Source organism: Leucoraja erinacea, chromosome 2, assembly GCF_028641065.1.
Source record: "Leucoraja erinacea ecotype New England chromosome 2, Leri_hhj_1, whole genome shotgun sequence".
NCBI classification, from domain to species: Eukaryota; Metazoa; Chordata; class Chondrichthyes; order Rajiformes; family Rajidae; genus Leucoraja; species Leucoraja erinaceus.
The window spans coordinates 135,526,973-135,543,239 of record NC_073378.1 but is presented as its reverse complement, the minus strand read 5'-3'; the positions used below and the strand labels follow the sequence as shown (position 1 = coordinate 135,543,239).

General features: G+C 42.3%; 2 protein-coding genes across 3 annotated transcripts in view; one reads left to right on the top strand and one right to left on the bottom strand.

Moving 5' to 3' along the window:
* Positions 1-4,996, bottom strand: part of ctdspla (CTD (carboxy-terminal domain, RNA polymerase II, polypeptide A) small phosphatase-like a) — a 198,043-nt gene extending 193,047 nt beyond the window's left edge. Inside the window, 1 exon segment of the mRNA XM_055649232.1 lies at positions 4,029-4,996. Coding sequence (XP_055505207.1) covers positions 4,029-4,098 — 70 coding nt within the window. The 5' untranslated portion in view covers positions 4,099-4,996.
* Positions 4,377-16,267, top strand: part of LOC129705593 (uncharacterized) — a 60,703-nt gene continuing 48,812 nt past the window's right edge. For both annotated transcript variants that reach the window (XM_055649201.1, XM_055649220.1), the window contains exons 1-2: positions 4,377-4,500; positions 12,474-12,610. The gene's annotated coding sequence lies outside the window, so the exon portion shown is untranslated. The remainder of the gene's footprint in view (positions 4,501-12,473; positions 12,611-16,267) is intronic.

Here is a 16,267-nt window from a genome sequence, read left to right as displayed (position 1 = left end):
AATCAAATACTTTTTTCACCCCGGTCATTCCCTCTGCTCACTGCTCCCATTTGGCAGAAGATACTGACAAAGCAAGCACTGCCTGACTCAGGAACAGTTTGTTAACAGGCTTCTGGAATCGTGGACATAATCCTAATCTTCCAACCTACCTCATTGCAGACAATGAATTTTTTTCTCTGGCACTGCATTGATACAATGCTGGGAACTATATTTTGCACACTGTATTTTACTGTTCTCTTTACCCATTGAATTAATAGTATTATCTGATTTGCCAAAAAGCACACAAAGCAAAACTTTTCACTGCGCTTCGGTACATGTGACAATAAACATAAACAAAAAGTTAAGGATACATATAGAAAGGTACTAGCCTGGAGTAACGACACCATCAACTTTCCTATAACTAATCTATCAAGATAATAGTCAAGTCCGTAAAACACTCATTCTCGGTTCTGTTACACCCAAGACTATCCATTCTCCCACTTATTTGAGGCTGGATTGGCAACATGTGTTAATCTCCAAAATTCATCAGTGCAGTAATTTCTAAGTAGATGTAAAATATACTTTTAAATAAAACTCATTTTTTGAAGTTGATACGTCAACCTCTAGATGATTACATTTCTGTTTTTCTCAAACTAACTAAGGCCGAAGGAGACCTGAAGACAACTTGGAAGACCTGCACAAAGTCTTTCCAGCCTCTAAAATTTTCACAAGCTCAAACATATTTATACACTCAATACATCCTGTTTCTATACATGCCAACAGGGGTATCAGGCAGGGCCAATAATGTGATTGAAGAACAAAAGGAAAATATTGCCGGTGACTGCAAATCTAAGGTAAAAGAAAATGCTGGAAACACTCAGCATGTCAAACAGCATCTACAGAGAGAGAAACAGAATTAAAAGTTTCTGGTCAATGACCTTGGACTATTTGATTACTTTAACTGATGCTGCTAAATTGAAAACATATTTTAGCCTTGGCACAAACATCCATCACTTCAGACTGCAGCACCATGGATTAATTGCAAGTTTACATTGGAAAAATACAGAGCTTAACATTTTCATATCAGTATGCTGGTATTAAGGGCATATTCGCCAATTAATAACCAAATCACATGAATTCCGCAAAATAAATTCACAACCCTCCCATGAAATCCAAGGTTATAATATTATTCTGCACAATTTCAATTCATGGGTTTTACATCAAATATCTTAACAGACAAGATATTCAGACTGGAAGGTCTGACAAAGACAGCAAAAAAAACAGGAAGTTTCTCCATTTCCATTTCTACTGTGCAGCGAAAAATTCTCATATTACAAGTGTGTCATCATATTCAGTAACGATAATTTAAAAATGAATAGCACAAATGTTCTTTCTTAAGCACAAAAAATAAGATTTTTTTTATTAGCTTGCTTTTGATCAAGTATTCCTTTCAAGTTGGATTGGTCATCTTAAAATTGTCTTCAAGAACTAGATGTGTGTCTGTGTGGTGGCATTCAAGAAGCTGTGTGTTGTGCTGTTAAACTACTGCTTACAATTTCCTGTGTCTAGTGCTGAAAATTCAAGGGAATTTTTATCAGGAACGTTATTTAAAAACGTATGGTTCAATATTTGCCAGATTAAGGCTTTATGGTCTTCCTATTCTGAAACAAGTCAAAAACAACGCAAGCTGAAAGACTGCCAAAGCAGGCACATACGTGATGTGAAACCTTCACTAAACAGTACAACACTGCACACAGCATTTCAACCTTGTAATTCAAGCTTTGACAAAAGGGTATGGTCCTTTTCCAAATTTTTTAAAAGGCCTAGCTGAAAGCATGCACAAAGGAAACCATTTAGAACGTTAACTGAAGCCAGGCAGCATTAACCTCCTGTTTCCTATCACAAGACCTTGCTCGGCAAACAGAATAGGAAAGCCCATCATAACATAGGTTGTGAAAAGAAACTGAATGCATGACTATAAACTGAATTTTTGCACAAACATAGCAAGTAGCAACATAGTTCATTATGTAAAAGGAAAATGTATATAGAAGTACACTTTGTACCCCACAGTACATGCGTTTTGGTGATCCTTAATTATCAAATATTAAATTTCCTTCTATGCAATGACATGTTAAAAAAACACATTCTAGCTACCACAAATAGTTTGACCAAATACCTGGACTTTACCAGGTATTTTGACAGTTCATAGTCCCTAAAAAAGTTTGGGTAAACCAGACACTGCCATCTTCTAACATGTTCTTTCATATCCAACCATATTTACATTAATTTTAAAATGCAAATTCTTGCTGTTACTCCGAAAGCGTTGGGATTTACAAACAACAGTGCCACTGATTCCAGACCACACATGTTTAAGCTCTTGTCTAGAATTTAAGCTAATTTTAAAAATCTTCAATCCTGGGAATGATGAATGCAATGGAAATTCCCACATAAGTATTATAAATGGTAAGAAAACAAACCACAGAAAATTTAAGAAGTTGCACAAGGAAAAACTATAACAATTAAGTACTTTTGACAAGCACCCTTTCCATAAGAGGGACAATTCCATCAAGCTTTTTTGTACAATGTTAAATTGTCCAAATATGCAGAGTACTGCCCTGCCGACTACAAAATTCAGGTTCAGAAGGTACACTTAAAAGTATGAAATCGGGAAAATACTTTTAAAAATGCTTGCCAAAACTACCTTGTTAACTAAATAAATTCTTCGTCACACTAAAGCAAATGCCTTTTAGTTTTAATACCAACTAAAACCTCATCTACTTCGATCCATCCCCTCCATGAGCTCCAAATGCCTAACCGGATTTTCTCTTTTAAAAGTTCCTACTGGCAACTATGTGTAGATGGTTTTACCGATCCAACTATCATAACTTTTTACACCCTAATTCCAGAATGTGATTTCTTTCTAAACACGGGCTAATGCATAGTTTCTTCCTATGTTAAACGTTGTTGGATTGCTCGAGGAAATACTATTTCGACAATTTCTATTTTAACTTTTTTTTTAATTGGGAGGGGGGGGGGGGGGGGAGGTGTGCCATTTTCCATTCAATTCCACAGATGACAAGACAGTGGGCGTGGAAAAGTGGATGGAGCTCACGCTAACAACATCGTTTGACAAACAACTACAGTTTCTCTCTCTCTCGCCATAGAAGCGTTTAAATTATTAATGCATAATTCTACACAGTAAACAAACTCGGCGAGATTGCCCCTCCCTTTAAACCTCAATTGCATAATCGATCAATAAAAAGAAAACCACCTTTGATAGGGCGACGGGGAGAGAAACATAAAGTAACTCTCCCCTTATTTTTCCTCAACTCTCCATGTCATTGAATCGACTGAATTCCCTTGCATCCCCCGCTAAACTAGTTGCTCACAAACGAAACGATCACTTTAAGCAAGAAAAAGATTGGGTGAAAAATAAAATTCGACACAGAGTGCTCAATTCCTTTACTGTGGAGTGAAGGAATACTTCCTTTAGTGAAAACTTTTTTCACACACAGAGAGTGGTGAATCTGTGGAATTCTCTGCCACAGAAGGTAGTTGAGGCCGGTTCATTGGCTATATTTAAGAGGGAGTTAGATGTGGCCCTTGTGGCTAAAGGGATCAGAGGGTATGGAGAGAAGGCAGGTACAGGATACTGAGTTGGATGATCAGCCATGATCATATTGAATGGCGGTGCAGGCTCGAAGGGCCGAATGGCCTACTCCTGCACCTATTTTCTATGTTTCTATGTAGTATTCACTTCCAAGCCAAATTTACGATAGATGTCACATATGCGCGCGCAAACAACATTTCAATACATTATTTTTTTTTTTTTAAATCAGCATTGGCACTTAATTAAAGACTTAAAAAGTAAATACCCAAAGCTTGGGAAGGCCAGGGTCAAGAATTGGTTGCCACTTTACAAACTCGAGTGCTGCCTCCTCCTCCATCCATCCAACCCCACACACACACTTGAAATTTCCCCGCCCTTCAGATTTTTAATGGTTTCAATTCTGTTTCTATTTGGGATAAAAGATGCTCAATTGCCTTACCTTTTTCCTGGGACGATGAAATAATCTCATCCTCTTTGCAGACCTGCGTTATAATGGACGTGCTGTCCATCGAACAAGCCCTCGGCCGCCGGGCCCTCGCCTCTCTCTCCTTCAGAAAATGCACCGAAAAAATAACCCCCACCCCCCAGAAAAAAAAGCCCCCCTCGAGGAAAAAAAAAATTAATAATACTGTATATTGTTATACAATAGATACTAGCCAGAAAGAGGAGGCCACGTCCTTAGAGCGAAAAAAATTACAGGAAATATATTTCCCTTGCAACTTTTTTTCGTGTGTGTGTAAAAAAAAAAAAACGATTCTTCCACACAGAGGATTAATATAAAAAAAAATGTTGAAGTCAGTCCACCATTTAGATTAACGTTGATGGGTGGAGATTATATATATATTATAAAACCAAGATTCAAAAAATAACCGCCTTGGCGCGGCCCGGGAGAGGAGACGCCAGGCTGTCCGGTGAGTGTGTGCTGAGGAGAATTATTTATATCTCTCTCTCTCTCCCTCTCTCTTCTGTTCCCACGCAAACAAAAAAATCCTCCTGGTCGCCAACGGAGAGGTGGAGAAAAAGACGAGGAGTGAGTTTGTTTGTCGTCGTCGTCGTGCCGAGGCCGTGGGGTTTAGCGGTGGGTGTTTTATCCTCCTCGCTCGGCGGCGGCGGCGGCGGCGGCGGGTTGTTGCTGCTGCTCGTCCTTTTGCTCTCCAATATGGAGGAGCTCGAACTTCTCCAAAACAACAAGAAAATGTGCGCCGTCTGTTTCAAGAAACCCTCCTCACTTTTTTTTCCGCCTTCTCCTTTTTCTCCCCCACTTTCTTCCTTCCTTTAGGAGGGTTTTTTTCTTCTCCTCTCTCCTCCTTTCTCTCCCCCGCTCCACCACCAAAAAACAAAAAAAAATGGGCTTCCCAATTAAAACAGCAACTCCTGGCCGTGAATAAAACGAAATGCCAGTTAAATCCAAGTCATTTTTTCCAACCTCGCTTCCCTCCCCCTGCCTCTTTACACCACCCACCCACCCCCTCTCCCCTCCCCAGACAAAAATAATAATAATAATATTAATGGTAATAGTCCAGGCAGAGAAGAAATCCGAGCTGATGGTGTGTGTGTGTGTGCACACAAGGCGAGCGCACACACACACACACATACTCATAAACCAGCCCTCACCCCGCCTCCTCCCAACTCCACTACACTCTGGCTGCCAAGAATAAAATAAAAGTGGCAATTGGAATGAGAGAGGTTTATAACGTGGGCAACAGCATCCCATCCAAATGTCCTGGAATTGCAGAATACTTCTCATTTCTTTGTTTGAGAGGAATAATTAATCCAGAGTGCAAATATCTTTTTTTTTGGATGCGATGGTATTAAAAAGCCATCTTTTAGTTGAGAAATATAGCATTGAAACATGCCTTTTAGTCCACGTTGACCATCGATCACTTCTTCACACCAGTTCTATGTGATACTACTTTCTCATCCGCTCCATACATAGTAGGGGCAGTTTTACAGAGACCAATTATCCTATAAACCCGCATGTCTTTTGGCATCTGGGAGGTGGAGCACCTGGAGGAAACCCACGCAGTCACAGGGAGACCATGCAAACTCCACACAGGCAGACAAAACGTCAGGATCGAACCTGGCACTGTGTGGCAGCGACACTTGGTATTTCAAAAGCTATCTAATGGTACATTTTTTTTTAACTGTCCATTATGTTTCTTTCTAGAGTTCAATTTAATCTCTTCTCCAACCCTACCATAATCTAAATATACGGGAATACATGAAACACAACTGGTTTGGTCAAACTACAAGCAAATGCTTGCACCTGCGCATACTCCATATCCCTCCCTTCCATATCCATATGCCTATCCAAAATGCCGCTATCGTATCTATCTCCAATACCTCTGTCTATCCTATTTATGCCTCTCATAATTTTATTTACTTCTATCAAGTCCCTCTGCAACCACTGGCGTTGAGGAGAAGACAATCCAAGTTTGTCCAACCTCTCCCTGTAGCTGATATCACCTCATTCAAGCATCATTCTGGTAAATATACCCAATTGCCTATAGTCCAGAAATCTGTTTTTGTCTTGAAATACAGTATTGAATTACTTAAATCAAAGGATTCACTGCATTCTCATCTCCTCATCTGGAACCATGTCCCCTCGTTCCAAATGTCCTTTATACAGACCAGTGTCCCCACCATCAACTCCATCTATACTTAACCTTGCCTCAGGAAAGCAACCATCATAATCATTTTTCAGCCTCATCATTGCTTCTACCATCGATAGATACAAAAATTTGAAAGCGCTTAGCACCTGATTCAGGAACACCTTCTTACCTACTGAACAGTTCTTCCACGAGATAGGGTGGTGTCCAGATCTTCCAACCTACCTCATTGCAGACCTTGGACTTTTTCTCTGTAATTGTAATGCTGTAATGTTGTAACTATATTCTGCACTTTGGCATTTTTTCCTTAGCGCTACCTGTTGTACTTGTGTATGGCTTCATTGTACTCATGTACAGTATGGTTTGACTGGATAGCACACAATTTTTTTTTTGCTGTATCGCGGACACGTGACAATTACAAACTAATAGCAATGGCAATACGATTCTCACAGTGTTTACCCTGTCAAGCCCACACAAAATCTTAAATGTCATTAAGATCACTTCTTTCATTCTAAACTGTGAATATAGGCCAAACCTGCCCTGATAAAACAGCCCCTTTCTTGCAGGAAACAACTTCCTTGAACAGCATCCAATGCAACACCTCTCTTCTTGTATAAGGAGATTATAACTATATGCAGCATAGATTCACTTATTTTGCATACCCATCGCCTGGCAATAAAAGATCAGAGGCATAGTGTGCAAAATTAAGGTGCAGTGGAATGGTATTGTTCCACCTGCATCTACTTAGAGTCAATGAGTCATACAGCATGGACACAGACCCTTTGGCCCAATTTGGCCATGTCGGACAAATTGCCCTATTTTCCCAGTTTGGCCCATAAACCTTTCCTATGCATGTACCTGTAGCTTTGAAATAAATGTAACTTGCCCAAAACATTGCGGAGAACCTTCAAGATAATGTCTCACCACATCTTAACCTAATTCCTAACATAATTTGCCTGCTATGCTAGACTGAATGATGAAAATCGAAGGATAAAGAGGAAATCCTTTAAAACCGAGATGAGAAGAACTTTTTTCACGCAGAGAGTGGTGAATCTCTGGAACTCTCTGCCACAGAGGGTAGTTGAGGCCAGTTCATTGGCTATATTTAAGAGGGAGTTAGATGTGGCCCTTGTGGCCAAGGGAATCAGGGGGTATGGAGAGAAGGCAGGTACGGGATACTGAGTTGGATGATCAGCCATGATCATATTGAATGGCGGTGCAGGCTCGAAGGGCCGAATGGCCTACTCCTGCACCTAATTTCTATGACAACCCCTGATCACCTCAGATAATGCAACATTATTTAATAATTTTGGTAAATATACCCAATATGGCTACGGTCCAGAAATCTGTTTTTGTCTTGAAATACAGTATTGAATCACATAATTAAGGGTTAGTTTAGAGCAGGTCCCCCATATCCTCGGATGGTGCTCAGATCTGTAATGTTAAGTATGAGGTAAACCAAATTTATAGAAAGTTGTGAGCAATGCAACTTTGCAATGCAGCTCAATAATGTTGATATGTTAACCGTGCTAGGTGCATAAATTAATTATTTACAATAGTTCAATCAAGGTCTCACTAGACGTAACCTTCACAATGTAACCTTCATCCCAACGCTGTAATGTTGAACCTCAATCCAGTCTACAGGGGCCTCTCTTTTCAACTAATCACTGGTGCTCAATTAACTATTGTAAGGAAACTAACAGAGAACAAGCACTTATAAGAGTTCATCGTTTTTCTGCTGTGAAATTTAGCTACACAAACCAGAAACGTTTGTCATGTTCTATCCAAACAATGCATAGAATCTACAAACCAGAAATAATCCATTCACTAAAATGGGTTTATAAAGGTTTTTGTACTCCACATAGCACCTTCCTTTCTTTTCTACTTTGGATATGGATTGTGTACAGACAGATAAGAGTTGGTCTTGGCATTATGTTTGGCATTGTGGGCCGAAGGGCCTGTTTATATGTTGTACTGTGTTCCCATGTGCCTCCTGAACATCAGTGAGACCACTGACTCGGCGACTACTTTGCCGAACACTTGCGCACAGTCCACTACAGGATCTACTGGTTGTCAACCATTTTAACTCCCCATCCCATTCCCAAAGTGACCTTTCTGTCCTGGGCCTCCGCCATTGCCAGAGTGAGGCCACACGTAAACTGGAGGTACAAGGCTCATATTCCACTTTAATAGCTTACAACCCCTTTTTTTTTCCATCTCTGTCCAACCATCTGCCTATCAGATCTCAGAACCGATCTGGAACTTGCATTTTTTGGGGATTCAATTCTTCACCAAATCAAATGTGATGGTATTCACTGTCACCTTCACTGTGCTACCACAGTCCTGCTCCCAGAGATACAGAAGCTTGAAACCATGCACCACCAGACTCAAGAACAGCTTCTTCCCCACAGTTATCAGACTTCTGAACGGTCCTTCCATATGCTAGGGTACTGACCAATTCACCTCCACCCCAATGAGGACATTGCACGTTGTCTCTGGAACTGATGCGCTGCAATGCTGAGAACTATATTCTCTTTGTTTCATCTATTGTACTTGAATTTGAACTGATTGCCTATGCATAGAATAGTATGCAAAACAAAGCTTTTCACTGTACCTTAATATGTGACAATAATAAACCTAAACCTAAAAAGAAGGATGTTTGAATATCAAGACCTCAGACTTGACATAAATCCCATGGTCTATTGGACAGCAGTGAGCCCTGCCTTCCTGTATCCTCTGAGACCTAAACTACTTGTAGCCAACACTCAATGAACTGGAAAGCTATTGCCAGTACTGCCTCCATAAAATCTTCCAAATCCATTGGATTTCAAGTGTAACAGCTTCAATGTCCTCTCCAAGCCTAACATCTCCAGCATTGAGGCCCTAGAAACACTATAACTACGCACGAGAGGACCCCACAATCACATGCTGAACACTAGACCACTCCCCCTCTAATTTCCTCTTCTCACATTTTCATAAATTCATGTAATAGGAGTAAAATTAGGCCATTCGGCCCATCACGGCTACTCCGCCAATCAATCATGGCTGATCTATCTTTCTCAACCCCATTCTCCTGCCTTCTCCACATTTTGAACTACATTTCTCTTTTTATTTCTAAAAGGAAAGGACACACAGTACCACTCATGATCATCCATGACCACCTAAAGTTCCTCACAACCACTTATGTGCTTGACAATGGAAGAAGAGTCATTGTTGCAATATTAGAAACAAGGCAGTCAATTCGCAAGCATAAGAGCACTGACGTACATAACAGAAACTGGCGCAGAAATACTTTAAAACAATTCCAAAGAAAAAGAACTGGTGTCTTTCAGTCCATTGGGAAATTCAACGTGACACGTTGGTGGGATTTGTCCAATTTATTCCAGAGTAAAACATCTTGCATTCAATGCATTTCTAGAGAGATTTTCAATTTCACTTGTCTAAAAAAAAAATTTCTTAATTGCTTGCACAACAAACAAGTTTTTGCCAATTCCATTTCCCTCGAAACCAATAAAAGCAGAGAATGTTGGAGATGCTCAGCAGGTCGGGCAGCATCCGTGGAGAGAGAAAAACAGAATAAACATATTGTCAGAACTGGAAGCTGTGCTCTTCAAAGGAACAACACTTGCAGTGTTTTTTTTGTTATCACTGACATCTGTAACCTTCTGCATCCTCGGATGCAGCCTCATGTTCACCCAGATAGACACAACGTGCTGGAGTAACTCAGCGGGTCAGGCAGCATCTCTGGAGAAAAAGGATGGGTGACGTTTCGGGCCGGGCCTTCAAACCTTCTTCATGTTTGCCTGGACTGCCTTGCCACGAGATGTGAACGTCACAGCGACTCTCCGCTCCCACACCATCACTGCTGGCTGCTGCTGCTGCTGCTGATCTTGGTCTCTTCTCGCCCTTTGCTGCTCCCTACTGCATGGGTGAGCTCTTCCAGATTCCATTCTCTGGCAAAGGAGACTTTATCTACTTTCTTTCAGCTCTTTCTTGCATTGTCCATAAAATGCAGGCTTTCATGGATCACACTCACAAACCGCCTGCCAACTATCGGCAGCACGTCAGGGTCACACAGATCATGCCTCCTGCGGCCACAGCTAGTCACCCTGCCCATGCTCTTCTGATGCTCTGGGAGCTCTCTCCCCTCATGAGGACGTCGCCCAGACTGGGGAGCCTGAGCTACAGGGAGATATCAAGCACGCTAGCACTTCTAGGAGCACAGGAGGCTGAGGGGTGACCTTATAGAGGTGTATAAAATCATGAGGAGAATAGATAGGGTGAATACACAGTCTTTTACCCAGGGGAGGAGAATCAAGAACCAGTCGACATAGATTTAAGGCAGATGGGGCAAGATTACATAGGAATCTGAGGGACATCTTTTTCAGTCAGAAGGTGGTGGTTATATGGAACAAACTACCAGAGGAGGTACTACTTTTTGGACTTTTTGACTTTAGAGATACAGCACGGAAACAGGCCCTTCGGCCCACCGAATCCGCCCTGTCAAACGATCAACCAATACACTAGCACTAACCTACACACTAGGGACAATTTTACAACTTACCAAAGTCAACTAACCTACAAACCTATATGTCTTTGGAGTGTGGGAGGAATCCGGAGCACCCGGAGAAAACTCACACTGTCACAGGGAGAACGTACAGACGGCTTCCGTAGTCAGGATCGTGTCTCAGACGCTGTAAGACAGCAGCTCTACCGCTGCGCCACCAAATACTATTACAGCGTTTAATGGACACTTGGACTTGTACGTGGATGGGAAAGCTTTGGAGGGATATGGGCCAAACATGGGCAGATGGGACTAGCTTAGATGACTAAAGAAGGGTCTCAACCCAAAACGTCACCTATTCCTTTTCTCCAGAGATGCTGTCTGACCTGCTGAGTTACTCCAACTTTTTGTGTCATTCCTTAGCTTAGATGGGATTTATCTAGAACAGTGGTTCCCAACGTGGGGCGTACGCCCCACAGGGGGGCAATTTGATTTTTAAGGGGGGCAATTTCCACCTAATGTTTTTTTCTTTTTTTTTTACAATTTTTTAGTAATTTCTTGCTCAGAACTTTAACTGTCTTTTGTTTATTTCATTTTTCTTTTTCATGGATGCCATGTTCTTTTGAAGCTTGTTTAAACCAAGGTATTGGCATTTTAAGCTTCTTCAGCTGAAACGGAGTTCACTTTTTAAATGATAAGAATTATATATCACCACATCGGTAGGGGGGCATCAGGATTTTAGAGGTGATTAGGTGGGGCATGGCCAAAAAAAGGTTGGGAACCACTGATCTAGAACAACATGGATGAGTTGGACTGATGGACCTGTTTCAGTGCTGATCAACTATATTGCAGTGTCTGTTCCTTCAGTAGCAATGAACGTAGTATGGCGTATTGTAGAATTTTCCATTGAGAAATAGCTGCAGAGATTGCAGGGCTAAATGGTGGCAATGTCAGAGCATCTAATGGATCAATAAAAATGTTAACGCTGTTTTAATGCCATTTAAAGGGAATAATTTCCACCAAAACACGCTTTAGTATTTTTGTGGTTTAAGCATTACCAGTCACACACGGGTGAGTCTTCAAAACCCTTTGTCTTTATCCAAAGGGCATTCGTGCCATCCAAAAAACAGAACATGTACTTTGTAACACTCTCTCAACCTCATTGGCGGTTTAGCAAGGATTAAGTTCCAAAATGGCGTGGACTGGTAGGGCCAAATCATCTGTTTTATGACATGTGCTAATGTAATTGGTATTTTCATGAGCCTCATTAACAATCAATATCAGTTGAGATACAGGGGAGAATTTAACCAGTATTCTCCAGATAATTTCACAGAGCATCTAACATCTCAGAGGTACTCTGGAAATTCCTTTGGCATAGTGACTGCAGTTTACCCTCACCTCAAGTGCAAATTAGATATGGATAATTAGATCAACCAGCCTCCCTTCCATTGACTCCATCTACACTTCACGCTGCCTCGGCATTGACTCCATCTACACTTCACGCTGCCTCTGCAAGGCCAGCAGCATAATCAAGGGCCAGTCTCACCCCGGGTGACTCCCTCTTCTCCCCTCTCCCATCAGGCAAGAGGTACAGAAGTTTGAAAATGTACAGTATATTCAGATTAAGGGTCTGACCTCATTGGAGATTTATGAACTATCTATAGTTGGACTTTATCGGACTTCAATGTTATATCTTTACACGTAATGTTGTATCCTTTATCTGTGCACTGTGGATGGCTTGAGTGTATTCATGTATAGTCCTTTCTTTCAGGGGCCGCTGAGCGTTTTTGAAAGTGGGAGGGCTGAGCGATCACGGACCACTGGCCTTGTGGGTGCCCGGCGAGGGAGTGGAGCGACCAAGTGGGGGGAGGGTGTAGGAGGGGGGTGCCCCCCTCCCCCCCTTGCACGGTAGGGACATTTTGAAATTTGATGTATTAAAATCATGTTTTAGTGCATTGTAGAAGTATGATTTCAATGTTTTTTGTTTGAAATATTTTTAAGATAAGGGCCTACCTGAGAGATAAGAGCAGATGATTATTATTTTTGTTATTGCTTGACCTTCAAAAACTGGGGGATAATAATACAGGCCATCCCCCACCTCAAAAAGTGGGGGGGATGTATCCCATATCCCCCCAGATCGACGCCAGTGCCTTCCACGGTACAGAGCATTTGACTAAAAAACTTTTAAATGTATTATAATTTCAAGTGCTATTTTTTTTGTTTGTAGTTGGAAAAAGGGACAAGAAATAATCATAACATTTCCTGATTTTGCAAAGTCATACAAATTATTTGCTCGGGGGAAAAAATCAGAGTATTTTGAAATTATGCGTTCTCCTTTTGACGTATATTTCATTTTGATTTGAATTTAGAATCATCAAACCATGACATTAATAAAGGGGGTATATGTTTGTGGAAACATTACTTTTTTAAAAGTAAGACTTTCGAGAAATCTAAAATGCAGTAGAAATATACATATCAATGCACTGAGTCTCTTGCCCAGAATAGGTGAATCGAGGACCAGAGGACAGATTTATGGTGAAGAGGAAAGGATTTCATAGGAATCTGAGGGGTAACCTTTTCCACACAAAGGTTGGCGGGTGTACGGAACAAGCTGCCAGAGGAGGTAGTTGAGGCAGGAACTATCCCAACATTTAAGAAACAGTTAGACTGATACATGGATAAGACAGGTACACAAAAAAGCTGGAGAAACTCAGCGGGTGCAGCAGCATCTATGGAGCGAAGGAAATAGGCAATGTTTCGGCCTGAAACCCTTCTTCAGACGCCCGAAACGTTGCCTATTTCCTTCGCTCCATAGATGCTGCTGCACCCGCTGAGTTTCTCCAGCTTTTTTGTGTACCTTCGATTCTCCAGCATCTGCAGTTCCTTCTTAAACACCATGGATAAGACAGGTTTGGTGGGATATGGATCAAAAGCAGGTAGTGTAGCTGGGACATGTTGGCAGGCGTGGGCAAGTTGTGCCGAAAGGCCTGTTTTCTCACTGTATCACTTTATGACTACATTATACCTCCACCATGCATAAATGCTTCAAAATCAAGTGGTCAAGTTTTATTGCCATATACTCAAGCATAGAAACATGGAAATTATGTGAAGGAATAGGCCATTCGGCTCTTCAAGCCAGCACTGCCATTCAATATGATCATGGCTGTTCATCTAAAATCAGTACCCCTTTCCTGTTTTTTCACCATATCCCTTGATTTCGCTAGCCCCAAGAGCTAAATGTAACTCTCTCTTGAAAACATCCAGTGAATTGACCTCCACTGCCTTCTGTGGCAGAGAATTCCACAGATTCTTATTCTTAAACTGTAACCCATGGTTCTGAACTCCCCCAACATGGGGAATATCTTTCCTGCAATTACAGTAAGTAAAAAAACTAGCAGGCAAGCAGGATGCTTTCTCCAACCACCCCCATTTGAAGGCCACTATCTTCCACCACTTCTACCCAGTGTTTGGTACCTACTTCCAGCAGCCACTGGTTGTCCTCCAGGATGCACCGAGCCGCATCCTGATCCATGCCGGTCACCAGGACGAATTTGGTGGAGAGACTCTCAAGGCAGCAGCGCAACGCTTCCGACACCTCCGACGGCCCGGGACTCTTGCACTAAGCTGCTCCATGGCCGGAGCTGCAGCGAGCGACTCGTCAGCCCGGCAAACACTCGCCAGCCCCGGCTCCCTGTCTGCATCTGCCCCCGCAGCTGCTTCAATCTCTCCCTCCGCCCCCGCTCTCCAACACCCACAACCAGGTTGCTCAGCGCCCAGCAGCGCCTCGTCCAAAGCCGGAGACATTGAAACATGTCTAGCCAAAAAGGTTTTGAAACATGTCTAGCCCCCCCCCCCCCCACCCCCCCCCCATGTTTTGACGGTTAACTACGGCTCATGTTTTTTTCGACTGAAACATGCAAACAAAATGTTGCACGTGACAATAATAAACTAAACTAAAGAAGGGTCTGGAGAAGGGTCTTTTCCCAAAACGTCACCCATTCCATGCTGCCTGTCACTCTTGAGTTACTCCAGCATTTGTGTGTCTGTCCAAACTAAATGAAACATCTACCCAAGAGAACTGGCATGTCTAAATGTGCAACACAGTTCAGTATTGTTCAGAAGTGTTGGTCTAGATCACTGGTAATTTGATTTTCACTGTACCTTAATTGGTATGACAATAAACTGACCTTGAAAACTTGAAGTGCGACTTGACCCATCGCTTTCTGACTCCGAGGCAAGAATGCATTGTAGAGCCAAGACAACAAGAACGACATAGGGTTCTTTCTTATTTTCAAGTTCAAGTGAGTTTATTGTCATGTGTCCCTGTATAGGACAATGGAATTCTTGCTTTGCTTAAGCACACCGAAAATAGTAGGCATTTACTACAAAACAGATAAATGTGTCCATATACCATGATATAAATATATACACACATGAATAAATAAACTGGTAAAGTGCAAATAACAGAAAGTGGTTATTAATAATCAGAGTTTTGTCCGAGCCAGGTTTAATAGCCTGATGGCTGTGGGGAAGTAGCTATTCCTGAACCTGGTTGTTGCAATCTTCAGGCTCCTGTACCTTCTACCTGAAGGTAGCAGGGAGATGAGTGTGTGGCCAGGATGGTGTGGGTCTTTGATGATACCTCCAGCCTTTTTGAGGCAGCGACTGCGGTATATCCCCTCGATGGAAGGGAGGTCAGAGCCGATGATGGACTGGGCAGTGTTTACTACATTTTGTAGTCTTTTCCTCTCCAAGGCGCTCAAATTGCCGAACCAAGCCACGATGCAACCGGTCAGGATGCCCTCTACTGTGCACCTGTAGAAGTTAGCGAGAGTCTTCCTTGACAATCTGATTCTCCGTAATCTTCTCAGGAAGTAGAGGCGCTGATGAGCTTTTTTGATAATTACGTTAGTGTTCTCGGACAAGGAAAGATCTTCAGAGATTTGCACGCCCAGGAATTTGAAGTTCTTGACCCTTTCAACCATTGACCCGTTGATATAAATGGGGCTGTGGGTCCCCCTCCTACTCCTTCCAAAGTCCACAATCAGTTCCTTGGTTTTGCTGGTGTTGAGGGCCAGGTTATTGCGCTGGCACCATATGGACAGTTGCTCGATCTCTCTTCTGTATTCTGACTCATCCCCATCAGTGATACGCCCCACAGCAGTGGTGTCATCAGCGAACTTGATGATGGAGTTCGCACTGTGGTTCGCTACGCAGTCATGGGTATAGAGTGAGTACAGCAGGGGGCTGAGCACGCAGCCATGAGGTGCTCCCGTGCTGATTGTTATCAAGGCTGACACATTTCCACCACTACGAACAGACTGTGGTCTGTGGATGAGGAAGTCGAGGATCCAGTTGCAGAGGGATGCGCAGAGACCCAGTTCTGCGAGTTTGGTAACCAGTTTGGAGGGGATGATTGTGTTAAATGCCGAGCTGTAATCAATGAATAACAGCCTGACATATGAGTTTTTGTTGTCCAAGTGGTCCAGTGCGGAGTGGAGGGCCTAATTGCATTTTACACGCAATTAGGACAATTAATGCCTCTGCCTCTAATTATCCATATCT